This window comes from Panicum virgatum, chromosome 7K, assembly GCF_016808335.1.
Source record: "Panicum virgatum strain AP13 chromosome 7K, P.virgatum_v5, whole genome shotgun sequence".
Taxonomy (NCBI): domain Eukaryota; kingdom Viridiplantae; phylum Streptophyta; class Magnoliopsida; order Poales; family Poaceae; genus Panicum; species Panicum virgatum.
The window spans coordinates 35339565-35366378 of NC_053142.1; the positions used below are offsets into that span (position 1 = coordinate 35339565).

At 46.6% G+C, this 26814-nt stretch overlaps 2 protein-coding genes, 2 long non-coding RNA genes and 1 pseudogene across 7 annotated transcripts; all 5 read left to right on the forward strand.

Moving 5' to 3' along the window:
* Positions 1 to 2914: 2914 nt before the first annotated feature.
* LOC120640177 lies at positions 2915 to 5450 on the forward strand (annotated as a pseudogene).
* A 3276-nt stretch (positions 5451 to 8726) lies between these two features.
* On the forward strand, positions 8727 to 16734 carry LOC120642315. The gene is made up of 7 exons (XM_039918775.1): positions 8727 to 8946; positions 10784 to 10837; positions 15612 to 15644; positions 15723 to 15869; positions 15962 to 16235; positions 16333 to 16432; positions 16551 to 16734. The coding sequence occupies exons 3-7, from the start codon at positions 15630 to 15632 to the stop codon at positions 16570 to 16572; spliced, it is 558 nt and encodes a 185-aa protein (XP_039774709.1). The 5' UTR covers positions 8727 to 8946; positions 10784 to 10837; positions 15612 to 15629; the 3' UTR covers positions 16573 to 16734.
* A 276-nt stretch (positions 16735 to 17010) lies between these two features.
* LOC120642316 lies at positions 17011 to 18456 on the forward strand. Its single transcript, XR_005662561.1, has 3 exons — positions 17011 to 17216; positions 17880 to 18040; positions 18135 to 18456. It is a non-coding gene; the product is annotated as an uncharacterized LOC120642316 (long non-coding RNA).
* A 56-nt stretch (positions 18457 to 18512) lies between these two features.
* LOC120642317 lies at positions 18513 to 19638 on the forward strand. Its single transcript, XR_005662562.1, has 3 exons — positions 18513 to 18677; positions 18761 to 18894; positions 19328 to 19638. It is a non-coding gene; the product is annotated as an uncharacterized LOC120642317 (long non-coding RNA).
* A 439-nt stretch (positions 19639 to 20077) lies between these two features.
* Positions 20078 to 26744, forward strand: LOC120642318. Of its 4 annotated transcripts, none has more exons than XR_005662563.1 (3): positions 20081 to 21287; positions 25980 to 26071; positions 26271 to 26744. XR_005662563.1 is itself a non-coding variant. In XM_039918777.1 (2 exons), exon 1 carries the CDS (start codon positions 20122 to 20124, stop codon positions 21265 to 21267), a length of 1146 nt encoding a protein of 381 aa, XP_039774711.1. In that variant the 5' UTR covers positions 20078 to 20121; the 3' UTR covers positions 21268 to 21287; positions 24976 to 25043. The 4 variants fall into 4 exon arrangements, 2 of the variants coding, with proteins under 2 accessions (XP_039774711.1, XP_039774710.1); XR_005662564.1 differs by having other exon boundaries at positions 25980 to 26066; XM_039918777.1 differs by lacking the exons at positions 25980 to 26071; positions 26271 to 26744 and adding an exon at positions 24976 to 25043 and having other exon boundaries at positions 20078 to 21287.
* Positions 26745 to 26814: the final 70 nt, after the last annotated feature.

The following is a 26814-nucleotide window of genomic DNA, read 5'->3' on the forward strand; positions in this document are numbered from 1 at the left end:
CGCGTCCATCCTGACTGATCCTTCCTTTCTGCTGAGGGGGGCGTACAGTCAAGCCCGAGTCTTGACACGTTGCCAGGGCCCACCACGCCATTTCCTTTCCGAACAAGCTTGAATGGCGCTTGCAGGGGGAGGAAGAGGAGCAAACGCCGCATTGATTCCGGGTCATGCTGTCCTGGACCCACTCCATACGTGGCTGATGATGAAATGGCCGTGGCCGTTCCGACCCGCGTTGCTTTCGGCTCCCAAGGACCGGGGATTCCGGAGCTCCCTACGTCACCGTCCGAGAAAGAGTCGCCGTCGCCCGTCGCCCGTCGCCGTCCGGTGAGTAGTCGGGTGGCGAGCCACATCGGCTTGCCCAAACGGTGCGAAGGCGATGGCCGATGGGGACGGATCGCTAGCTGGACGGGGCTCCCGTTTCCCGTTGCAGGCCAGGCACCAGGGGTTAAGCTCCCGCTGAACGCTGATGGCGCGCGCGTACGTACACATCTACTCCAGTAGGCGACCGATCCGCTTTTGTTTCGCCTGCCGCTTGCTTACTTACTCACCTGCATCCATGCCCTAATCAAGCACTGGTTCAGCTCGACCATCAAATCGGCCGCCGCGGGGTGTACGCGCGCAGCAGGCCGTGAAATCGAGCATCGACGGCTGCCTCCGACGGCAGCGGTAGTACAGCAAGCGCACATGCGCTGCCGGCCGCCGCGCTCATGTCTAGAACTGGAACGGGAATGGCCGTGTGATCGCCGAGCTGGTCTACGCCGAGGGCGAGGAGTGCCCGCGGACGTCACGCAAGGTCCGCCGCCCCGGGGGTCTACACCGTGATGTGACACTTGCGTGCAAGGCCACGAGGATAATGGAGCGCGTAGCCTGGCCGTAGGCAGAGATGGGGTCCGGAATCCGGATACGCTACTTGATGGAATCGCAGGCTTCGTTCATCGGGGAGGCGAGATCAGGCGAGGTAACCGTAATTCTCCGAGAGGGAGGGAGGGAGGAGAGGCGCGTGCGCATCACATGCGCCGCGAATGATTCCGTCCCCGTCCCCCGCGGCAAGCTAGCTGTGGTGGTACTCGCCGCCCCGGGGCACGGCGGGGTGGCCGTGGCCGTGGCCGCGGGAGCAGCGGAATAAATGGCAAAAGCCATCCGGCGTATGGCCACCACCACCGGGGGCGCGCTCTCGCGGTGGCAGGTTGGCGGAATTTTACAGGGTGTTCAGTGCCCGGTACAGCAGCATCAGCGCTCTCTGCTGCTGCATGCGTTCTCATTTTTTATCACGGCGGAATGCTTTGTGCTGAGCCTGGGCTTAGGACAACTACTCGTCTCGCGAGCTTCATGGCGGTCCAGGTACGGTACCGTGTCCTAACCGCGCCATTGATTACGCGAGAGAGGAGAGAGGTTAGCACCGACAGCTTCCCTGGCGGGCAGAGTTTACTGCAAGTGTAAACCGGGTACCAACGGAGCACCGGCTGCTGGCGCTGCCAATTGCTAAGAACGCACTGGTACGAGCCGGTTTCAGGGCGCATGGGCTCGACGGAGCAAGTAAATTCATTGTCAAGTAGCATACCAGCAGGGGGCGATGTGGAATGAAAATATGACAGGCGAAATCTGCCACGCCGGGGCCGGGCCGCCGCGCTGGCCGCACAGTCAAGGCACCCCCGGAAACGGCAAGGGGCCGCCCCGCATCGGCATGCAACCAGGAGGCGAGCGACACCGCGGCGGATCCCGGAGCCGGGCAAGGAAAGGCCGGGCACGGAACCGGACGCCCACTTCTCACTCTGGGCGCGGCAACGAAATCAATGAGTGAAACATGAGGGGTTTCCCCAAAGATGCCAGGGATGGCAACAGAGTCATGCCGCCCAGAGCCCTGTCCCGGTTTCAGTTTCACCCATCCCGCGAGCCGACCGGGCCTCGCACTCGCACGCCCCCGTCGCGTTGCGCGGCGGCAGCTCTGCCGCGGGCGCTGGCAGGACCCAGCCAGCGTAAACTCGGCGTCCTCGGGCGCCACGCGACGTTGCCGCCGTTCCTCGCAAGTTGGCGCGAGTCGACGGCGGAGGCGCCCGCGTCGCGGCGGCCCCGGAGGTGTGTTGCGAGATCCGATCGGTGGAGCGCCGCCGCCGCGCGCCAGGGCACCGGGGTGCGTTCTGCGCGGCGGGATGGAAGAACGGGGCCGGATCAAGACCCCCGTACGCGTGCCTTGATGAGGCGCACTGTGCGTCGCGTATGCCGATCATGGATCAAAGCGATTTTCGCATCATCGTCCGATACAGTATACATTACAGTGGCGCGCGCCGTGCGAGATTCCGCCTGCCTGCGAGCGCGGCAGAACGAGATTCGCCGCCGCCTCCTCCTCCGGCCAGGTCCGCGCGACGGAGCAGTAGGGCCGCGGGCGTCGTGCCGGTCGGCGGCGGTGGGAACGCGACACGCCGTGCGGCGTCCACCTCACGACGGTGCGGCGCGAGCGCGAGGCCAGCGCCAGGGCGCGCGCGAGCCCGGGGAATCTGGACCATCAGAGGCCGGAGGCCCCCCCGACACCCCCGAGTGTTTAATGCTCGCCCTCAGATCGGTGGATCGCGATTGGCAGCCACGGTTCCGCGCCGGGGTTGGGGTTGTCAGTTGTGGTGGGACGCGGGGCGAAATCCCGGCACTGCCCTCGCGCCGCCCCCCGGCACGCTGACATCGCGGGCCCCACGCGCGCCGGGATCGCGGCCCCCGAAGAAGATATCGCGGCCCGGCCCCAATACAGGCAAGCGCCACACCGCGCGCCCGGGCGTTTCCTCCTCTATTTATGCCGCGCACCGACCTCGACGCGCCCAGGCCAAGGCCAAGGCCGCGCTGCGCAACGCCGACACGCCCCCCAGTTGATCAGGGCGTCGCTTTCTCGCGTGGGCTGGGCACCCCTGCTCGCTGGCGCACACTGGCACTGCTGCTGCAGCAGCTGCGCTCGTAGTCCCTCACAGTGCCCGCCCGGCCTGCTGCTAAAAGGGGGAGGATCCCTCGCAGTCAATTGCCCTGATCCTGAGGGGGGTATTAAGGGGAAGGAGTGAGGAGCGAGGTTGGAGTTGAAGTGCCGTGTGAGTGACCGAGTGGGAGAGCAAGAAGATCAGCCGAGAGGAGTGGTGGTGCACGGTGCTCAAACCTCGGCCGGTGCTCGGAGACGGACGGGCGATGGGGCGATCGCCGTGCTGCGTGAAGGAGGGGCTGAAGAAGGGGCCGTGGACGCCGGAGGAGGACCAGAAGCTGCTCGCCTACATCGAGCAGCACGGCCACGGCTGCTGGCGCTCGCTGCCCGCCAAAGCCGGTGAGCTAGCCGGCAAGCCCCGGCCGGTTCAATTTCGCAGCATTCTGCGAGGGGGTGATCTTGGTCTCGTTACTGACGCGCGTGCGGGGAAATGGCCGTGGCAGGGCTGCAGCGGTGCGGCAAGAGCTGCCGGCTCCGGTGGACGAACTACCTCCGGCCGGACATCAAGCGGGGCAAGTTCAGCCTGCAGGAGGAGCAGACCATCATCCAGCTCCACGCGCTGCTCGGCAACAGGTGAGCGCTCGATCGATTGCTTTGCTGGGTGGGGGATCGGATCGTCCTGGTAGCACTCTGGACCCAGAATTTTGACTGGTGGGTAGCTCTGGCTCTAGCGGATCACCGGCTGGTCAAGAACACACTAGCAGCCATGCCCGCACCGTGGTCTTGCCACATTTATGATTGGGAGATGCATGAGAGGGTACCTAGGCAGGACCGCAGGAGCACCACGAGATGGGGAAACATTTCCAAGTATTTTTTTCTCTCTCGGAGTATGTTCCAGTCACCGTACACATGTTCTTGCAGCGTTTTTTACACGAACAACCTACGTTTTTTTTTACACATGTTCTTGTAGTCGTACTCGCACAGGAGGAGACAAGGGAGCTTTTTTCTCTACCGTGCTGCATTGTTCATCTTTTGCCTGACGAACAGCTACCGCTGAGCTCTGCGTGAGTCGATCCATCAATGCACAGGCATCAACTCGGGAAAAAGTGTGAGGAAAGCTGGGCCATGGGAGCCACTGCCCCCGAATTTTCCTTTCTTTTCTCCACATGATTCGGCATTCAAGCTTCACATTCAATGAGGAGCCCGGCCCCCGTCGCTGTGGACCAAGGCAGCTAGCTCCTCGGTCCACTGTAGCCACCTGCTCACTTGCCGTTTGACTCACAGTTGCTGTCACTTTCTGCATCGCCTCTGTGCTCGGCCATGCGCCCCGTTAACCTTCGCCGCAACTGCGGGTTGTTTACTCTGGCTAGCTTCTGGTGCAGATTTCTCTCCGTGTTCATCTCTGAGGATCTCATGGCGTCCGCCGCCCGTTTTGTGCACGCAGGTGGTCGGCGATCGCGACGCACCTGCCGAAGCGCACCGACAACGAGATCAAGAACTACTGGAACACGCACCTCAAGAAGCGGCTGGCCAAGATGGGCATCGACCCGGTCACGCACAAGCCGCGCTCCGACGCGGTCGGCGCGGGGCGGCGGCGGCGGCGCCGCGGGCGCGCAGCACGCCAGGGCCGCCGCGCACCTCAGCCACACGGCGCAGTGGGAGAGCGCGCGGCTCGAGGCCGAGGCGCGCCTGGCGCGCGAGGCCAGGCTGCGCGCGCTCGCCGCGTCCACCTCCGTCTCGGCGCCGCCGGGCCCCTCCGCCGCGGCGCACGGGGGGGCTCGAGTCGCCCACGTCCACGCTGAGGCTTCTCCGAGAGCGCGGCGCTCGCCTCGGTGCTGGAGGCGCACGGTGCGGCGGCGGCGGCGGCGGCGGCCGCGCGCGCCGCCATGCAGCCCATGCAGGCGTACGAGGAGGCGTGCAAGGAGCATGAGCAGCAGCAGCAGCAGTGGGGCGTCCATGCTGCCGACGCGGCCTTCGCCGGCGCGGGGTTCACGGGGCTGCTTCTCGACGGCGCCTTGAACCAGCAGGACCTGAGGCCGGCGGCCAGCAGGGACGACGCGGACGCGGACGCCTTGCTGCAGGTGACGGAGGAGGAGAAGAAACTACTGGGACCAGCATACTGAACCTGGTGAATTCGTCGTCGATGTCGCTGCCGACGACGTCAGTCGTGGTGCCCGCGCCCGAGGCGTACTCGTCGTCATCGTCGTTGCAGACGTCCGTCCGTTGTGGCCACGCCCGAGGCGTACTCGTCGTCGGCGTCGTTGACGATGACGAGGTCAGTCGAGGTGCCCGCGCCCGAGGCGTACTCGCCGGCGCCGGCGCCGTAGTTCTGACGCTGGTGGGCCCTGCAAATGTTGCTAGCATGCAGCCGGGGAGAATGACACAGTAAATAGCTAGTGAGGGATTTCCGAAATAATAATATTGGACTACTATGTTGATTGTTAAATCGCGTTTCTTGGGTTAATCTGACAGTACCATGATCAAACGTGTGAGCAAGATGGTTGTACCGAATTTAGAGTCTGTTATTACTCGTTCAAGTAGGCCAAGTTTCTCGTAGACTGTACAACAGTGACCAAATCCTCTCATATTTGCTCTGTAATTCGACAACCATCTTCATCAGCAATATAGTGGAGATAGTCGAAAGGGAAGAACTCCATTTTTTTGTTGGCACTGTATATGCCTGAGGATCCAAGATGAACTATTCAAGTTCGTATGTTGATGCTACAGTACCGATTTTGTACATGTAGTATATTGGGTCCTGTTATTTTGGAATAAATTTCTTTTCCAAACCAATCCAACTAATAAAAATCATGTAACACTCGTTTTGTTCGCCAATTTGTGGCTGATAGATGGGCCCTCTCTCTATCTGTTGCTCCTCTTCATCTGTCATTTCGCTCGCCTTGTCCTTCCAACCTCGCATCCTCCCACCCATGTCATATCTCTTGCACGAATGCATCCCCTTCTCATCTGTATCGTTTGAAGCACCATCTTCCAGTTGCCCCCCCCCCCCCCCAATTCCACTCGTTCCGCTGTCGCACGCACCGTGCCTCGCAAATCCAGACATTGTGCATGCAACACACTCCTTCCGGCCAGTTCTCTCTATGCTCTCCCACTGTTATGTTCCGTTGCTTCCCCGTCCTCCTCCACCCACACTGTCACATGGTGATATGATGCAAGGTGCAACGAGCATAGCAACAATAGCGAGAGAGTCAGAGGCATGTTCACCATGGCCGACAATCTTTACCCTAGCCACCACTTGCAGGCCAGTCATCCGCAATCCATCACTTTCCAATCTATTGCGGATGGCTCCGGCGGGAGCTGAAGCCACGCTTCCCTAAACCCTAAAGCGATACCGGCAACAACACTTTATGTATCTAGAGCTTACAATTAGTTCTATCTCTCTCTCTCTCTCTCTCAAGAGATGGGGGAGACAACAAGGATGTTCGGCCCAAGATGTGCTGGCACGACTCTAGCGGCCCAAGATGTTCTATATCTGTCTCTTAATTTATGATATCATTCAATATGCAACAAAAGATCAATGAATTATAGATTAATTAATTATTAATTGCCTTGTCATATAGTCAATGATACCCATTGCTTTGTCCACCCAAACATTTTTTACGCCCATTACCTATTTTCCTTTTTTTTGGGGGCACATAATTTTCTTCCTTTTATCCAGTCTCGTTCTTTTTCATGGCGTCCAGTCTCCATTGCCGCCTCCTTTTTCACGCATCTCTTTCTTCCTTCTCTAGTCCTTCTTTTTCCTACCTTCTTCCTTGTACTGCTCTAGTCTTGAGCTGTTCCTTCTTTTCCTACTTTCTTCCTTGTACGGCTCTAGTCTTGCGCTGTTCCCTCACAGGGGGTTGTTTTCCAGTCGAGGAGAAGCCTAATAGAAGCCTCGCTTGCCTCCATTGTCATGGGCCGTACGTGGCCGCACTGCTCCCTCGCCTCCACCGCCACAAACCGGCTCCGGCACCTCCACCACCGCTTCCTGACACCGACACTAACGCACCCCTCGTCCTCATCGTCGACCAAGTCCCCCGCCTCCCTCGCCGCCTCCCGGCTTTGGCACCACCAAGCTCCGCCGCTGTCGCGCAATCTCCCTTCTTCTCCAACTCTGGCCGGCATCCCCTACAACCCTGCTACCATCCTTGCTCGGCAACCATCCCCCCACCCTCCCACCTCGCCACCATCTTGAACGGCTCCACTGTCGGTCCGGCGACCACCCCCGCCCCTCTATAGGTCCGGCAGTACAGCAGTCCTGGCAACCTCAAATCTTAACCCCTGAAAGTCCCACAACCCTAACGTCTGCTCGAGCGGTGCGGCGACGCCCTGCTAATGGGCCAGGATCCAACCTGAACCCCCACCAGTCCACTTCCACAATACAAGTTAAGTCCATCCAATCCTATCCAACCCTCCATGTTAATAATACAAACTACACCAAACCATTATATGATTTCAAGCCAAATCAAATCAAATTGTTTGACAATCCATGGATTCAACCCATTGAAACCCATTTCTCAATCTATGGTTTTTGAGAAAACACTACCAAGGCATGGAACAACTATGCCATCCGCTTTCACACAGGCCACAAGCATACTGAGAATACACCATACGGAATAAAAAACAGGTTGTCACCTCCGAGCTTCCTCCGTGGATTCATGGGAGCAGCGCGAGGGGTGGTGTGTGGCAAGCTTCGACCTTCTCCGGGCGGATCTCAGCTGAGCGGACCTTCGAGGGTCTGTCTGATCGAGCACATCCCGCCCACGCCGGAGCGGGCGGTCGCGGCGTCCGCAGACTCCGACGGTGCACCAACCGCGGCGGCCGCGGCGGAGGATGAGCAGGACGGCACCGCGGAGGTACGGGCGCAGACGAGCTACATCTCGGGGACCATCTTCACTAGCGGGCTCAACCAGGCCATGCGCGGCCACGTGCTCGACGCCTCCGCCGAGAGGGCCGGCGCGGTCACGTGCATCACCGATGTGGGAAACTGCCTTGGCTGCAAGGAGCCCTACTACGCGGGGAGCGACACCGACGGCGGCGGCGGTGGTGAGGACGACGAGGAGGCCGTCTGTCTCCTCCTCCGGTTGCCGCTCACGTCCATGGCCAAGCGCTTCTCTCTTGCGCAAGTCCTGGCGGCGGCAGCCAGGAGGAGCGGTGGAGGAGTTGCGGCGGCCAGGAGGACTCGAGGAGCCCATACGAGAACGCTTTGGTTATAGCCCATGGTTACGGCCCATAAGAAATCAAATGGGTGCTATCCACACCAAGTTAGGACCGAACTGCTAGAGATGTGGAACCCAAACCAAACCAATTCGTTTTAGCGCTGACCCGTGAAGCACCCGAACTAAGGAAGCCCATAGCAAAGTCCAAATTATTAAAACTGTTGCAGCCCAAACCATTTGCACCGGCGTCTGTGACCAAATTGTATTGCACCTGCGCGCGTGACCTTGGACATTAGTGCCTCGCGGCCCCGTTCCGTTATGAACTTCCACTACTCAAACATAATGATAATACAATTTGCAGTGCTTGAGTACAGATTGGATACACATAATACGATTTGTAGTAATTGAGGACAGATTGGATAAGGTGGGGGGGGGGGGGGGTAATTTGAGGAGAATCAGATGTACAAAAATGGGGCTGGATTTAGAGAGAAGCTGGAGTAGGAAGGAGGCCAATCTTTAAGAATCGAAACCTGGGTTATTCCCTGAGCTGTGATTGGGATATGTCATCAAAATTTTTTCCTATCGTTGGATTCAAATCGGATGGAACCTAACAATGTCTAATGCAAATGCGCCGCTCGTTCTGCCTGCTCTTCTCGCCCGTCCCGCCTGCTCTTCCCGCCCGTTCCGCGTACTCTAGATTTCTCTTTCCACTTCTACAGCAATCGAGAACAACAGGAATCAGTAAAAAAGCGACGCTTCCCCTTCCGCATCTCAGTTCCCAAACCAGCGAAAATCACCATCACCCCTTCCACTTCCGGATTGCAACAAAAAAATCATCCTACCTCAGCCAACGTCGACAAGGGCGTTGTCGATCTCGCTGCTTCCTCCTAGGTATGTAATCTCCCCAACTCCCCTACCAACGATAGTCCCTTTGCATTGCTCTGCACCTATGAATGAATGTGCCATCCGTCGACGTCAACCGCTTCCGCCGCCGGCGCACCCTCCTCCGCCGGCGCTCAGTTCACCGGCGGACCTCCGTAAGCTCGCTCCACCAACGGACTTCCCTCCGCCGGCGCTCCCTCCACTCGTGGCCTGACGCCAATGGCCCTCGTGGCTGCCTCTGAGTCCACCCCCCACCGCCCGGCCATATGCCGCCGCATTACCTCCTTCAGTCCCTGGTACGCGTCGCTCGCCCTCCACCGGCCCGCGTAGATGTGCCCGCCGCCAGCGCCCGTCTCTGTCGATCCAGGCCAGTGCCCTTCGCCTCCCCTCACACGGCGCAGATCCAGGTGGCGGCGACGGCCGCTCGCTCGCCCTATTGCTCCATCCGTCAGCGCATGCGCTGCTGCGGCAGTTGCGACGACGACGACGGCAGCTTCCGCGCGTACTCCGCGGGCGCACTTGCTCATCACAATCCCATATCGAAACAGCCGAAGCTCACCCAGGTACTACGTGCAACAGTTCCTAGGCCGATCCAGAGACTCAAGGCGGCGGGATTCAAAGAAGCTCACGAGGTCGAGGTCCCCATGAGCGCAAGCAACACTCCCGCGAGCTGCTACTCCTGCTGGTGCCATGGCGCAATCCTCCAAGAAAACTGCCAAAATGGAAATCCCTCTCCCTCTTCTACCTCCTCATGCTCTCAAATTCTTAAACAACATCCCGACACCCCGTTCCAGCAATCTCCATGAGCTCAGGCACCCCTCCCACCCCAACACACACGCAAGAACCAGAGCACCGAACACCTAAAAGAACTAGGTAGATAGCCAATTCATTTTTAACTTCTCCAACACAAGCCCTATATGCTGGCCAGTACACTGACCATGGCCGCAAAAGCCATGGCTGCCTCGAAGAAACGGCCCGCGATGGCGCAGATGTACTGCAACCCAAACTCGTCTAGCATGATCTTCCTGACAACAGAAGTGGCCACCTGCATGTGTGGACGTGGCCACCTGCATGTGTGGACCTGACTAATTAGTGAATGGAAGCGGTGGTTTCCTATCATTTAGTCATTTGGTTCATTCAGTAAGCATGCTGACGAATAGGATTAACATGATGTGCCATGGCTGGGCAGATGCAAAATAAGGCATGGACATACGAGTTTCAGGAGCTCACTGTTTTACCTAACCACTCACAATTTTCATTACTTCTCATATAATTGAGAAATTATAGAATCAAAATGGTTCTCATAATAAAAGTGGCAGCTGTAAGCCTCTAACCAATTTAACCCATCAATCGCAAACAGGAACATGGCATTAACAGGAAGAAACTGTTCCAGTTCATTCCAACTCACCAAGTCTACAAATTGCATCAGTTCATTAGGAGCTGGCATGTGATGTTTAGTTTGGAACTAGAACATGTTAGGTTCATAGTAAACAAAAAGGCTAGAACTGAACCAGTTCATCTGCAAACCAGTGGCATTGGCAATCAAAATAAAGTTCAGAAAATAAAATTTCTTACACAAATTATTTTTTAGATAACGCAGGAGAGCTGCGCTTCATTGCATTAGAGAGAGAAAAAAGGTCCCCATACAACTTCCTACCCTCATACGGGGACCAAATATGAGAGATCGGACATCCTAACAAACACGAGCTAGGAAACAAAAGTAACATGACCAAAACTTGACCTAGCAGTCTAAATAACACCAATTATGGCATGTCCATGTTCTACAATAATAACCTTTTCAAAACCTTTCATACTAAACCAATTTCATTCTTCTGTTTTCCTGCAGTACACTACATTGACATGAAACAGGAGGGTGAAAAAAGGAAGATTCTAGATCAAGGTACATATCACCACTACTACACAGCTTTTGTCTTTATTGATTCGTGCTACAAATTATGTGATTGATCTAAATTTCAGATTTAGATACTATTATATTATTATATTATAGTCATCTACTTCTTTGTTACTATTAATGTTTACTAATACTCCTCTCTTTCCGATTTATAATAATGGCTCCATACAATTTAGTATGGCACGCACTAAAAGGAAATTTTCAGAATTTACACCAATAGAGAAAAATCCTGACACAAAACAAGCTAGACAAAATAGAGCAAATTTAATAGCAGGTAAAAAAGGAAAAGGCAAAATAATGAAGACGACAACTCAAAAAGAAAAAAACAAAATGACGCATATAGCAAGTCCCTTGATATATCTCAGTCGTACCTATATAGTAAACAAGGGATGGTATCATTTAGCCCTAAATATATTGAATATCTGAAAGAATCATATGAAGAAAGATCGTATATAGGAAAACCAGAATATATATGTAAACATTGTAATGCTATGTTCTGGTACAATGAGAGAAACAAAAAAGGCACATATAAAAATAAAGAACCAATATACACAAACTGCTGCAAAAAAGGAACCATCAAAATACCAAAATACAGGGAGCCTCCAAAGTTCCTATTAAACCTTTTACAAAACAGAGATCAGCCTTGATCAAAACATTTCTTCCAAAAAATTAGACAATATAATAGTTTATTTTCTTTTACATCCATAGGTGCAACTATTATAAATGAAATAAATAAAGGAGATGGACCATACGTTTTCAAGATAAATGGCCAAATACATCATCGTATAGGATCATTAATACCTTCAGACAACAATCAACCACAATATGTTGAACTATATATTTTTGACACACAAAATGAAATAAGCAACAGAATTAAAGCATTGCACAAGCAAGAACCATCAGAAATAGATATAGATCCTGAAATAGTAAGACAACTAAAAGAAATGCTAGATGAAAACAATCCACTCGTAAAAACCTTCCGCCATGCACGCGACATGCTTGAAAAATATAAAGATATAGATGTTAGCATTCGAATAATAGGAGCTGATAAGGGTGACCCAATACAATATGAAATGCCGCATATAGATGAACTTGCATTACTAATAGTTGGAGATTTAACTTTAGAAAAATGCCAACGAGATATAATTGTAAGCACAAAACAAAAAGGATTGCAACGTATATCAATTATCCATCCCGCTTATATGGCATTACAATATCCTCTTTTATTTTCATATGGAGAAAGAGGATTTCAACTTGGCATACCTTACTACGAACAAAAAGAGTACACACGTAAAATGAAATGAAAAACAGTCACAATGCACGAGTTTTTCAAATACCATATGCACTATAGACCAGGGCAGCCAAATCCATTCATATGCTATAGTAGATTATCAAAACAAGTCATAGTTGACACACGAGCAATGGAAGACGAAGATAGACTAATGTACATTTCGAGAAATCAAGACAAACTAAGAGCTGAATACTTACCAGGCATATTTGATGCTGTAGAAAAAGGAATAACTAATGGTAGCCAAATTGGCAAAAGAATTTTACTACCATCAAGTCATGTAGGCTCAAGACGATATATGATACAGAATTACCATGATGGAGTAGCAATATGCCGTGTATATGGGCCTCCAGATCTATTCATAACATTTACATGCAACCCTAAATGGTGTGAAATAACTTCAAATATACTTCCTGGTGAGAAATCAAATGGTCGACCTGATGTGATTGTACGAGTATTCCATATAAAACTACAGGAACTTCTACAAGATTTATGGTCTGGCACTATATTTGGTCCAATAATAGCTATTTTATATTCAATAGAGTTCCAAAAAAGAGGCTTGCCCATGTCCATATCTTAGAATGGATAGATAAAAAAGGCAATGAAATAACCCCAGACATGATAGATCTATGGATATCGGCTGAAATACCTAATCCACATGAAGATCCACTAGAATATGTTCTTGTAGCAGAACATATGATGCATGGCCCATGTGGAGGAAAAAAAATCAACAATGCCCTTGTATGAAAAAAGGAAAATGTTCTAAATACTATCCAAAGGAATTCCAAAAAGAAACAAATTTCAATGAAAACGGATTTACTCAATACCGGCGCTGAGACACTGGTATTTATATATCTAGAGATAACCATAATTTGGATAATAGATGGGTAGTTCCTCATAATTTAAAGTTACCTAAAAAATATCAAGCTCACATAAATGTAGAATATGTAAACAAAAGTGGACTACTCAAATATCTTTGTAAATATATCCATAAAGGACCAGATAAAGCAATAGTTCTATTTGAGCATACACAAACAAATGACCAGCAACCTAAAGATATAGATGAAATTAAAGAATATTTGGAATGTAGATACATATGTGAGCAAAATGCAATTTGGAGATTACTAGGCTATGATATACACCACCATTGGCCATCAGTTGAGAGATTGCCGGTCCATCTACCGTTACAAAATATAGTTAGGCTATGTAAAAAGGGCAAATTAAATGCAATAGCAAAAGACCCCAAATTCCAAAAGACAAAATTAACCGAATGGTTCGAAGCAAACAAACAATATCCAGAAGCGAGATAATTAACTTATTGTGAATTCCCACAGCAATGGACATGGGACGACCACAACAGAAAATGGACAAGACGCAAACAAAACTTTAAAATTGGTCATCTATATTATGTAAATCCAATAGAAGGAGAACGGTTTTATCTAAGGCTACTACTTATGATAGTAAAAGGAGCTAGAGGATATAATGATTTGAAAACATATAATGGGATAATATATGGAACATTCAAAGAAGCTTGTGCAGCACGAGTCTTATTACAAGATGACAATGAATGGTACGCAGCATTTAATGAAGCCATAAATTGGGCTACAACACCACAATTACGAAATTTATTTGTCACTCTCCTAGCATATTGTAATCTATAAGATGAACGAAATTTTTTTGATACCAATAGGAGGAAAATGTCTGAAGATATTGAACATGATCTAAAACTACAATACCATCCTTTCGTATACAATCCTACAGAATCTGAACTTCACGATTCAGTTCTAGCAGAAATAGAGCAACTTCTATCTAGAAATGGAATCAGTATTACAAAATATAACCTACCAGAAAGGACAACATCGCCTAAATTTATAGCAACTAACCATTTCATTGAAGAGGAGTTAAACTACAACATAGTAAAACTTGAATATGAAGCCAACATATTATATAACCAACTTAATACAGGTCAAAAGGAAGCCTTCCACAAAGTAATTGACAGTGTACTAAGACATGAGCCAAACATATTTTTCATAGCCGGACATGGAGGAACGGGAAAAACATTTTTATATAACACAATAGTGTCATATCTAAGAGCTAGAAGAAAAATAGTACTAACCGTAGTCTCATCTGGAGTAGCTTCACTATTACTTCCAAATGGACGCATAGCACATTCTCGATTTCATATTCCAATTGAGATTGATGAATTATCAATATGTGAGGTAAAAAGAGGAACAAAATTAGCTGACCTTTTCATCGCAACTGACCTTATTATATGGGATGAAGCTATAATGACAAATAGACAATGCTTTGAGGATCTTGATAGGTCATTTAAGGATTTCTTATCTGAAAAAGATAACCAACTAGAAGCCATACCATTTGGAGGAAAAGTAGTTGTCCTAAGAGGAAATCCAAAGCAAATATTACCAGTAATAGAAAATGCTTCAAAGGCACAAATTATAAATGCATCAATATTTCGATCATACCTATGGAAGTATGTTACAAAGATATATTTGCATGAAAATATGCGTTTACAGAAAATTAAAAGCAACAGTCTTGAATATAAAGAACTGAGTGATTTCAATGATTGGATACTTCGAATCGGAAATGGATCTAAGAAAATAAATAACATATCAGAAACTAAAGAGGACCCTGATAGTAATATAGTTGAAATACCTCAAAATTTATTGTTGTATACAACAGGAAGTAAAATAAAGGTCTTGGTTGACTCTACATATCCAGACTTTCTTAATAACTACAACAATCCAGAATATATTAAAAATAGAGCGATTTTAGCTACAACAAATGATATAGTTGAAGAGATTAATAATTACATGGTTGACTTAATACCAAATTCTGAAAAAGAATATTTTAGTGCAGATTCAATATCTAAATGTATGGACGCTATTAATGATGCTCATATACTTTATCCAACTGAATATCTAAATACTCTAAATGCTAATAATTTCCCAGCACATAGACTAAAACTTAAAATTGGCATTCCTATAATGCTACTTCAAAATCTAAATCAAAGCCTAGGACTATGTAATGGAACTAGACTTATAATAACAAACCTAGCAGACTATATTATTGAAGCAGTTATTATAATAGAAACTCGCATAGGTGACAAGATACATATTCCTAGAATAAATCTTACTACAAAAGGTTCTCACTGGCCATTTGTATTGTACCGACGTCAATTCCCAATAAAAATATGTTATTCTATGACTATAAATAAAAGCCAAGGACAAACACTTACAAATGTTGGACTTTACCTAAAAAGCCACTTTTCTCACATGGCCAATTATATGTTGCAATCTCAAGAGTGAACAACAAAAAAGGCCTGAAAATATTAATTGAGAACAATGATGGTTCTTGTGGAAATACAACTACAAATATTGTATTTAGAGAAATTTTAGAAATGGTCTAGCAATTCTATTGTTATACTCTAACATCATCTCTTTCATTTTTTTGCAGAGTAGCTATATATTGACAATGATACCAATGCAGGTACTGTAAATATTATATCCAATAATATATTACTTACAGTTACATATATGTTTTATGAAATGCAAATTTCAATCACAGGGTGAGCTTACCACAATATCTGATCTTCGTCTATCAACAACAAATGCTGTTTTACATGTAAGAGTATCAAGGATGTGGGAATTCAGAGAGGGAGGAAATGAAAAAGGGAATATAAAGCATCTTGACTTGGTTCTCATTGACCAGAAGGTATTTCCATCATCAGTACAAGTACTAATACAAACCAAAAATATGCATATTTTAACATTCCTAATCTATATCACAAAAATTTCTACATGTAGGGTGATGCAATCTATGCTGAAATACCACCAGATGTAATACCAATTTTAAAGCCTCAGCTGTGCGAAAAACTAATCATTTTCATTGGCAAGTTTGTGGTTGAAAAAGCTAAACCTGGATACAAGGTGGTGCAAAACCCATATATGCTGAGGCTGAACAGAAGGACTACCATTGCCAAATCAAATGCTCATGATCTGGAATTTCCAAAATACACATTCTCATTGACTCCAATTGAAATATTGCCACAATTTGTTAAAAATAAAGAACGATTCCTAGGTATATTCTCTACTCAACATCAACAACCCTTTTACAATTATTTTTTTTCTGCAAATGTATGCAACTAAAATTTGCTGATGTATAAACATTATTTCAGATGTACTTGGAAAAATCACCGCTGTCTCAAATCCTGCAGTAGTGCGTAACACTGTAGGAGACATCATGATGAGAAGAATAATAAAGCTGCAGGACCTAAGGTATATCTTCAGTCCATAATATTTGATATCTAATATTTCCATCCCAAATATGATCACTAATAATACAAGTATCAAACAACTTTAAGCAGGGGAAATACAATAGATTTGTCTCTATCAGGTATGCAGGTTCTAGAGTTTGATGGTGATGCTGTCCTTAAAATTGGAGAAAAGAACCATATAATTGCTATCTTTGTTGGCACCTTAATGAAACAATATAAAGATGGAACACAATTTCTAAGTGGAACATCAGCTTGTTGCTGGTATATCAACGAGAATGACGTACCTGCAATAAAAGCTTTTCAGAGAAGGCACACACTTTTCCTACAACTACTATTACATGTCCTTGGACTTCTATACATACATTTAATTGCTTTCTTCAAGCTGACCAGACATCGGCATGGATAAAAGATAGGAAAAAATGTTCAGTTATAGCATGCAAAGACAGCTATTAAAAATTAAATTCTAGCATGCAGTTCAAACCTAACAGGCGAGAATGCTAAAATGTGCTAACCAATATTTGTTAGGATTTGGAACCCGTGCTAACACATCATGTGAGCACCTCCTAAAGTGTTTCTACTCTATGCATAAATGTTATGTCTAAAATATATAAATACGCTTTGCACACATAATATATCCATATGATCATATTTGTTTATCTTTCAGCTTACCGCTGGACGCAACAGCTGTTGAAAAAATTGATTTACCAAATGAAGATCAGACTCATGTAGCTTTTGAAGAAAAGAATCTGTTACAGCTGAACGACATAGATCCTTTTACTCAAAAGGTATATATTGACAACTTCATTGCCATGTACTGTTTGCATCTTTTATATCATATCCAGGCTTCAAAAATGGGTAGTGCAAAAGGGTTGGCAGAATTTAAAAGCAACCAGAATTGTTCATCCCTCTATAGCAGCCAGCAATCCGGCAATGATTACTAGCCATTCCCCCGCTCTAATTCTTGCCAGGCAAGCAAGGCACTCCTTACTCCTTAGCTTATGTAGAAAGCTTATGTAGAAGGAGAGCGAATTAAAAGCTAGCTAAAATATGGTTATCTTTTTTAAACCAGCATTAAATAGCAATGAGCAGTAGCCGGACTCCTCATCCTCATATTATTGTCAGCAAAAGAAAAAAGAAAAGAGAGAATATGTACTGTCAAATGGAGGAGAGAATTTAAAGGTAGTCAAATTTTGTTCCTGCTACTACAGCAGCTAGCAAATAGCAATGAGTGATTAGTAGGCAGCTTCATTTTTGGTAGACAAGCAATGCACTTGTTAGTCAGGTCCTGATGTACTGTAAGATACCTGTGTAAACATAAAGATAAAATCCAGCCAAAAACTGCCACGGCACTCAGTAATTGCGCTTGATTACTGCCACTATATCCAGATCTCATTTTTGGCAGACAGCCAATGCACTCCTATATAATCTTAAAGTTTTTTATTTTATAGGGTGAACGATATCAATGCACTGTAACGATCATAGGAATACCAGATAAACAACTTTGGTGCTATCGTGCTTGTCGCACATGCTCAGCAAAAATGATTTCAACATCTGATGGATTCCAGTGTACAAAGGATGGAGGCTGCCCTTCAAAACAATTTGAATGGAAGTAAGAAATACTAAACCTGAATAAATCTGTAATCATTTCAGTCCTCTACTTAATTAAATTAATCAAACAAATTCTTGCAACCTTTCATGTACAGGTACAAAATACCATTTATAGTTGCAGACAACACATTTAGTCTTGAGTTTATGATGTTCGAAAGAAGAGCTACTGAACTTATTGGTAAGAGTGCTGAAACATTAAGGAAATACAATGATCCAGATATAATTCCAAGCGACATTTCATAATGGATTGGCCACAAGTTCACATTTGTCGTAAGGATTCTACATAAAAAGAGTATGAGGACTGAACATCCATCATTTGAGGTCCTGTTGATAAAAGAACGCCATGGAAAGCAGGAAGTACTCCCATTATTAACCACTCAATTATGTGCACAAGGATCAGGAACATCATCAGCTTTGGTTCCAACCAAGGATCTACCTGATCTAATGACTATATCTTCAAAAACACCAACAGATCAGGTAAGATGGTATAAGCACCAATAATATCATACTGAAACAGAATATGCTTCCATTTTAGACTATGCATACATTGTTAATATATTACTTTCACTGTAGGAACTTGCAATGCTAACTCAATCCATAGCAGAATTTGATGATATGGACATTGATAAGTCACCAAGGTAAACATTCACTCACATATTCTTATCTATGCCTCTACTTAATAATGCATAATCTAATAAAATATTATTTATCTCCACTACAGAAATTGGGATGACACACCAGCTGCAACTAAAAGAAGGCCTTATGATGATATTGAGGATGATGACAAAAAGCATGTCTTTAAGAAAGGCAAGAAATCTGATATGCAGCCATCAACCAAGTAAAAAATTACAACAGGTACTTCAATACTTAATACTTCATACATACATGTTTGTACACTCATTCTGTGGTTATACCATCTTAGGAATTTTTGCTTCGAGTTGGTCATTAGACACCACTAGAATTCATGTTGTCTGTATTCTACTACCGTTACAGGTCTGTCATTGCTGACATAAAACTGGCAATTGGAATGGCATGCATGCGCACCACATTAATTCACAGAATGTTCGCTTTTGCATAGCTACTTCATATTAAAGTTCCATATTGCCGCTTGAAAGATACAATAGGAATACATATAAAACTTTCTTGCCATGTTGAAATGCTGAATTTTTTGCATTCCATATTAAAATATTACTTTTAAGCTTACATTTTGTCAATTTACTGCTCATAATCCTACAAATTGTTTTTAACATCTATTGTTCTAACAATACATTAGCTTCTTTTTTTTCAGATATTGGCCATGCAACAACTATTTTGATGCTTACTTCAAAACCACCTTTTGTCACTTCTTGTGTCCCAGCCAAACACACCAATATCTATACTGCTTTTGTGACAAACACAACTATATTCACAATGCTTTGGAAGTGGCTCTTCTTTTGGTGTATATAATGCCATCTTCTTACTCTGTTTCTTCACAAGTTGGGTTATGTGATAGTTCAAACACTAAATATCCCTCTTGCGAATATATTTATATATTGTGTGTCGAACCATGAATTAATATGAACATTTATGTATATATATCCCTATTCAACTTCTTTGTCATGTCTATAATGTATAAATGAGTTTCCGATGGTTTAAGGACACTACGTGCTTCATTATTTTGGTAAACCTCAATTTCTTCAACTCCCATGTGTTCAGATACCTGTAGGCAAAAGAGATGAACTCTTATGTGCAAAAACAAATCGACCAGCCATGGCCCAGCCGCGCGTCTTTTCTAGTACTTCATCTCTCCCGGCCCACCTAGGACGCTGGGCCACGCGGGGAAGATGGAGGGTGCGAGCGCCAGCTACGGTCTCAGCGGAGGCGCGAGCGGTGTGGTTTTTGTCAAACTTTAGGGGTACTTTCGTACTAGTGGGTGTGTGGACGCGGAAGGAGCCGAAAAATTGGACTCTGGTCCGTGCCTCCGTTCTCGCACTTGAGTGACAAGGCCGAAACCAAACCCACACTGCTACCGGCTACCTCTCCCCCCCCCCCCCCCCCCTCCTCGCAGGCCCATCCCGGACCAACCCTAGCTCAGCCTCACCCATGGTGCAAGACGCACCCAACGCCCTCGCCCTCGCCCCCGTCGCCGACCACCCCGCCCCACCGCCCCGCCTCGTTTCCAAGCACCGCCCGCGCCGCCGCGCAGCGGCCTCCCGCCCGCCCCTGCCGCCCCCGGCGCCCGCCCTGCCCGACCTCACCCAGTGCCACTGCTGCGGCGTCCGCTTCCCGACGCCGCAGCAGCCGGGGGCCAAGCCCAAGCGCCGCCCGGTCCGCCCGTTCGGCTCCCTGTGGCGCGCCGTCCTCCTCTGCGCGGAATGCCTCTCCCTCGTCACCTCCGCGGCCGTCTGCTCCTACTGCCTCTCCCTCGACAACCCCCCGCCCGAGGACTCGGCCGTCTCCTGTCGCCGCTGCAGGCGCTTCGTCCACCTATCCTGCATCCCAGCCCAGCACCGCACGGCCCTGATCCAGCCCGTCGACCTGGAGGATTTCTTCTGCGTCGATTGCTGCCCCACCCTGAGACCGAAGGTCGGGGGCTTCAATTTGGGGATGAATCTGGAGGCTTACCCCCGGGATCCTACCTCCGTGGCTGGGGGCGACGCTCTGAGGAAGGCTGTAGAGGTGAAGTCGCCTTCCAAGCGGGGTAAGGAAGCCGTTGGCGCTGGGTTCGCGGGGCGGGGCAGTGGTGATCCGGTGCTGCTGGATGAGGAGCTAGCTTTGCAGCTGCATCTGGCGATGAATGGATCGCAGAGGATTTCACGGTCAGGGAACTCATCTAGTGGTGCCTCTGTCGAGCCAGGCAGGGGGAATAATGGTGTGGTTGCTGGAAGGAATACCAATGGAAATCAGGAGATTTGTGTAACCAATATGGTGGCTCAGCTTGATGACGAAGAAGAACCAGGTCGCAACAAGGTTTTAAAGCGTTTTAGGAGATCTTATTCCTTAATCACAGTGGTTCTTGCGCTAGAATGTGTGAAAGGTAAACACACCAAGGAGGGCATGAAAGCTAAAAGAAAATGTCCTCCTGTGACTCTACAGCAGGATGGGTTGGTCAATCCTTATAAGAAGAAGTATAGCAAAAGGAGCTCAATTAAGCAAGCAAAAGTTGAATGTGTTGCAAGTAGGACCATGTCTGATGAGAAGGACAGAGATGGTGATCATGGTGATAATGGTGTTGCTCCAATGAAATAGACTGCTTGTGCCTTTTGGAGGTACTGATTTTTTGGCACAGTTTTTATGCTCTTTTTTATTTCTTTATGGGTGTAATATGCATATCGTGTATGCCTTTTATGTCATTGTGCGATTCTGCAACTTCAATGTTGTTAAATATCCAAGTGACTGCTGCTTATTTGCCATTGCAAAGATGTTGATGTTGCGAAATATCTTTGAGATAAAGGCCATCTGGGATAGATGCTGTTATAGAAATCAATTAATTAACGAAGTGCTGCTAAGACAATTTCATGTTGCTGCGTAGGCTGGAAGGAGCTCGTGTCTAGTTTTCTTGCAACTTATCAACAACCTTGCAACATGATTCTTGCCTATTGACCAAGCCATAACCAATTTGCTGCCAGCAGTGGCATTAGTTTCCCTATGCAATCTTGCTCTAACATGACACCCTTTTGTTGGTTAACTAGCACCAAAGAAGTGGCTAAAGATAGCATCAACTTGCAACAGAGACACAGATAGGTCACTGGTGGGGCCAAGACATGGGTTTCAAGAAATGTTGCGAGAGTGCATCCAGAATCAGGGGATTAAGGACAATTTAACAGTAGATGAGTATGTTTGTTGCACACTGGACTCCTTTACCGACATATCTCCTAAGTCCTAACAACCCCTTATAGAGTCCTTGACCGACATATCTCCAAACAACCCCCTATAGAGTCCTTGACCAACATATCTCCTAACAACCCCTTATCTATCTAACTTAACTTGAACAAACTCAATCTTAAACCAAACTAACTTGATGACAACTAACTTGACGAGAAAGCTTTTGTGGCCAACATTCCCTTCTCTCCAGAGGGTGCACGATGCCTTCTGTGGCCAATGTTCCCTCCTTTCTAGAGGGTGCACAATGCCTGTGGTGATGCTGGTATGGGCGCTCCAACATGACAGAAGTATGGTTACTGTTACATTTTTTAAGCTAATGTTCAGATATATATTGCCAAACTTTAATGAGCGCTGGTGGGATGGCATTATATTGGATATCTTGATCTGCAATTTAAGTTCATCAGTATGTAGAATTATGCAATTTAAAAGCAATCAACCTGTTTGTTGTTTGTGTGATTTTTATGCGGTTTCTTTGCATCAGATCCTATCAACTATATCCAAGAGTTAGAAAGAAAATCAAAAATAATACACGTTTGGCATACTTCTGACATCACATTATTTGTCTAGGATAATTAATATTATGTCTCTTGATGCCTAGAAAGTAAACTTTCCATTGAAAAATCAAGTCTCAACCTTGTTGAATACTCATGGCCCTAGTAACTCTGTTGCACGGATACGTCAGTTTAGTAGCGTATCGCGTATCCGATACGTATCGGGTACGGATACGCGATGGATACGTATCCTCCGAGTATCCGAATTATTATTATTTTCGCGAATATTGGATACGTGGGCCGATACATATCAGGCCTGAGGATACGACCCAGCCCACTAAGAAGGGTCCTTATCTCCCCGACGCCCAACCTGCCGCACGCCCCGACGCACCGACGCCCTAACCTCCTCGCGCCGCATCTCCGCCTGGGGACGAGCCTCCGCCTCCGCTCGCCGGCCGCCAGCCACCGGCGACGAGCCTCCGCGTCGGCTCGCCGGCGACGAGCCTCCGTCCCTTCTCACCCGCCGGCCGCCAACGACGAGCTTCCGCCCCTGCTCGCCGCCCCTGCTCGCCTGGTAACGAGCCTCCGCCTTTGCTCGCGGGCCGCCGGCCACTAGCGACGAGCCTTCGCGTCGGCTCACCGGCGACGAGCCTCCATCGCTTCTCACCCGCCGGCCGCCAACGACGAGCTTCCGCCCCTGCGATATGGATCCAAGCTCCAGCGAACTCCCGTGAGCTAATCCACTTCCCCGTTCTCGATCTCCTCTTCTTCTTCAGTTCGTGGCCGCTTGTTGCTTGATTTCTTTGCTCCCCACTTCGTCTTCCTGTCCCCATTCTCGATCTATTATATTTCTGCAATGCAGACACGCAGTTAGTGACTTCTTGTTGCTTGATTGCTTGTATGCAGTAGATGGCATCCCCAAATATGAGTAGTGCTAGTGCAGGTGCAAGTGCAAGTGCTAGTGCTAGCATAGGATATGAAGCCACACACACAATAGACATCAAGGCTCCACTTTGGGATCATGTCACCATTCTGGAGAAGGCTAAAACTGGTGGAGGAAATACTTTATGGCGCTGCAAGTACTGTACAATGGAAAAACTGAGTAGTTACACTAGAGTTGAAGCTCATTTGCTGCAGAAGGGAAGACTGGGAATAAGTAAATGTCCTAATGTTACATATGAAATGCTTAGTGACATGAGGAAGGAAGTTGAAAGGTGCAAGGATTTGGTGGAAAGATCGAAGACAAGAACTGTTTCTTTGCCTACTGCTCCTTCCTCAAGCAATACTGCTGACACCAACAAGAGGAACAAGAGGGGGCCTGTTTCTGCATTGGAAAAAGCTTGGGCATTAGAAGACCGTAAGCACTTGGATGCTTTAATTTGTAGAGCAATTTATTCTGGAGGAGTATCTTTCAATTTTCTGAGAAATCCATACCTTCGAGAAGCCTTTGCCTTTGCTTGCAGCCGCAACATGCAAGGTTATTTGATTCCTGGTTACAACAGAGCTAGGGAGGGACTTCTGAAGCAAGAAAGGAGGCACCTAGAGACTTTGTTGGACAGCACAAAGAGCACATGGGCTGAGAAGGGAGTCACAATCTGCTCTGATGGTTGGTCAGATCCTCAGAGGCGACCAATCATCAATTTTGTTGCTGTTTCTGACAAGGCACCTATGTTCTTGAGGGCTGATAATTGTGAAGGTGAGTACAAATCAAAAGAATACATTGCTGAAAAGTTGAAGGGTATAATTGAAGAAGTAGGTCGACAAAATGTAGTGCAAATCATTACAGACAATGCTGCAAATTGCAAAGGTGCTGGTCTCATATTAGAATTTGAGTATGATAACATATTTTGGACACCATGTGTTGTGCATACCCTCAATCTTGCTTTGAAAAGTATATGTGAACCTAAAATACGAGACAACCCTTCTGATGAAGAAATGGTTGTTTGGAGGGAACTTGAATTTATGCATGATGTTAAAACTGAGGCTGCTCTGATAAAGAATTTCATAATGAATCATGGCATGCGGCTTTCAATGTTCAATCAGTTCAGCCGTTTGAAGTTACTTTCTATTGTTGAAACAAGATTTGCCTCTGTTGTATGTATGTTGAAGCGGTTTGTTGATGTAAAAACAGCCCTCCAACAAATGGTGATTAGTGACAGATGGAGTGTGTACAGAGAAGTCAGAGATGATTCTCCAACTCCAACAGCCCAAATTGTCAAGGACTTGATACTTAGTGATGTATGGTGGGACAAGGTGGACTTCATTCTTAGGATTACTACTCCTATATATGAAATGATTCGTATAACAGATACCGACACTCCATGTCTTCACTTAGTTTATGAGATGTGGGATTCAATGATAGAGAAAGTGAAGAAAGTTATATATCGATATGAGGGCAAGCAAGAAGATGAATCATCAGACTTGTACTCAGTTATTTATGACATATTGATTGCTAGGTGGACAAAAGGAAATAATCCACTTCATTGTTTAGCTCATTCACTTAATCCAAGGTACAAAACTACAAACTACCATTGCAGATATTATTGATTTCATTCACTAAAATCATAATGCCATATTGCAGATACTATAGCAAAAAGTGGCTTGAAGAAGGTGTTGGCCGTGAACCACCCCACAAGGATAAAGAGGTATCAAAAATGAGGATGGTTTGCTTTAAGAAGTTCTTTCCCATGCTAGAAGAGTTGGCTAAAGTAAAAGAAGAGTACTCAAGATTCTCTAGTTGTTCAGAAGAATTTAATGATCCTGACTCAATCCATGATAGATGGGCTGTTTCCCCTATGACTTGGTGGACAAATCATGGACAATCTGCTCCCTTATTGATGAGTTTGGCCATGAAATTGCTTAGCCAACCAGCCTCATCTTCTTGCTGTGAAAGAAACTGGAGCACCTATAGTTTTGTCCATAGTGTCAAGAGAAATGCCTTAACTCCAGAGCGTGCAGAAGATTTGGTCTTTGTGCACTCAAATCTGAGGCATCTGTCAAGAAGAACTGAAGCATACAAGTCAGGAGAGACAAGGATGTGGGATGTAGGAGGGGATTCTTTTGATTCACTTGGTGGTATTGGTATTCTTGAAGTGGCTGACCTGTCCCTTGATGAACCTGAATTGCAAGCTGTGACTTTTGGTTTGGATGCTCAGGAGGTTGATGTTGTGGAAGACAATGAGACAAATGAGTAATAGGAACTTGCTGCTGCATGAATTGCAAACCTGAATAGGCTGAATGCCTTTTATTGCTTTTCCTAAATTTGAGACTACTATATTTGAGACCTTCAGACCTGCTGTTCTGTAATAATAGTACACTTAAGTAGTTAATTGTGAGGTTTTATTGCTATCAGTTTTAAGTTTAGACCTGCATTATTTCTTTTTATTTTATTTTTTAAAATATTAAACGTATCCGCGTATCGGGTTTTTTGGGAAATTGGAGTATCCGCGTATCCGTATCCTTCCGATACCGATACGCGTATCCGTGCAACTTAGCCTAGTAATCCAAGAAGAATTGCTATCATTTCTGATATAAAATGGTGATAATAGTTCCATCCTTTTGACTGAAATATTGCTGTTTATCTAGGTATTTGGGCAGGAATGCGCACAGTCGGTTACTTCGATGGCAAAATATATGAATGGGTTGGACTGAGCCACTAGTGAAGCATCATGGGTAAGGTATGTTCACTGACAGAATATTAGCAGATGCATGATTTCTCCATTTTATAGCTGGTTACTTCCAAGTCTTGAGAAGCATCACTTGCATTTCTGAAATCATATGGCAAAGAAGGGCATCATTCATTTGGTAGCAACGATCCTCATTTTGAGTTTATTTCTTGATGGGTTACTAATATTTGGTCATGGTTTTGATCATCAGAGCAAGACGATGAAGAAGATTGAAGCCTTTTGTTGGCAACTCTATGCATAGTGCAGCTACTTATCAGCGTGATTTGAACTCTCTTCTCTCATTTCATGTTAGATATAGCACTGGCAATTCTTTGGAAAAAAGGGCTATGTTTTGCTCACCCGCCTGCCAGTTTGATGACCCAATGCCTACCTAGCTGATCATCTCCTGGAGCTTGATTGGGATTGCACTTTTGATTTGGTCTGAGCGACTGAGTCTCCGTGATAAGCATAAGATTTGATTTGTTCAATAGAAAGTTTACTTTCCAGGCATCAAGTACCTTATCTTGGACCATTTCGAATTTGATGTTTTAAGAATACAGCTGATGTACAGTATTTTGCCATGCAACTTACATTACATATTAGGGATGCCCCATTTGTCTACTGTTCCTGGCAGGAATTTGGTTTGCCACAAAATTTCAAATGAAGATTGATGGTTAAATCTTAATTGTTTATAGATGAATTTTGTTTCGTCCATACCAACGCTCGTTTTTTTAAAGAAATAAAACCGCAGTGTT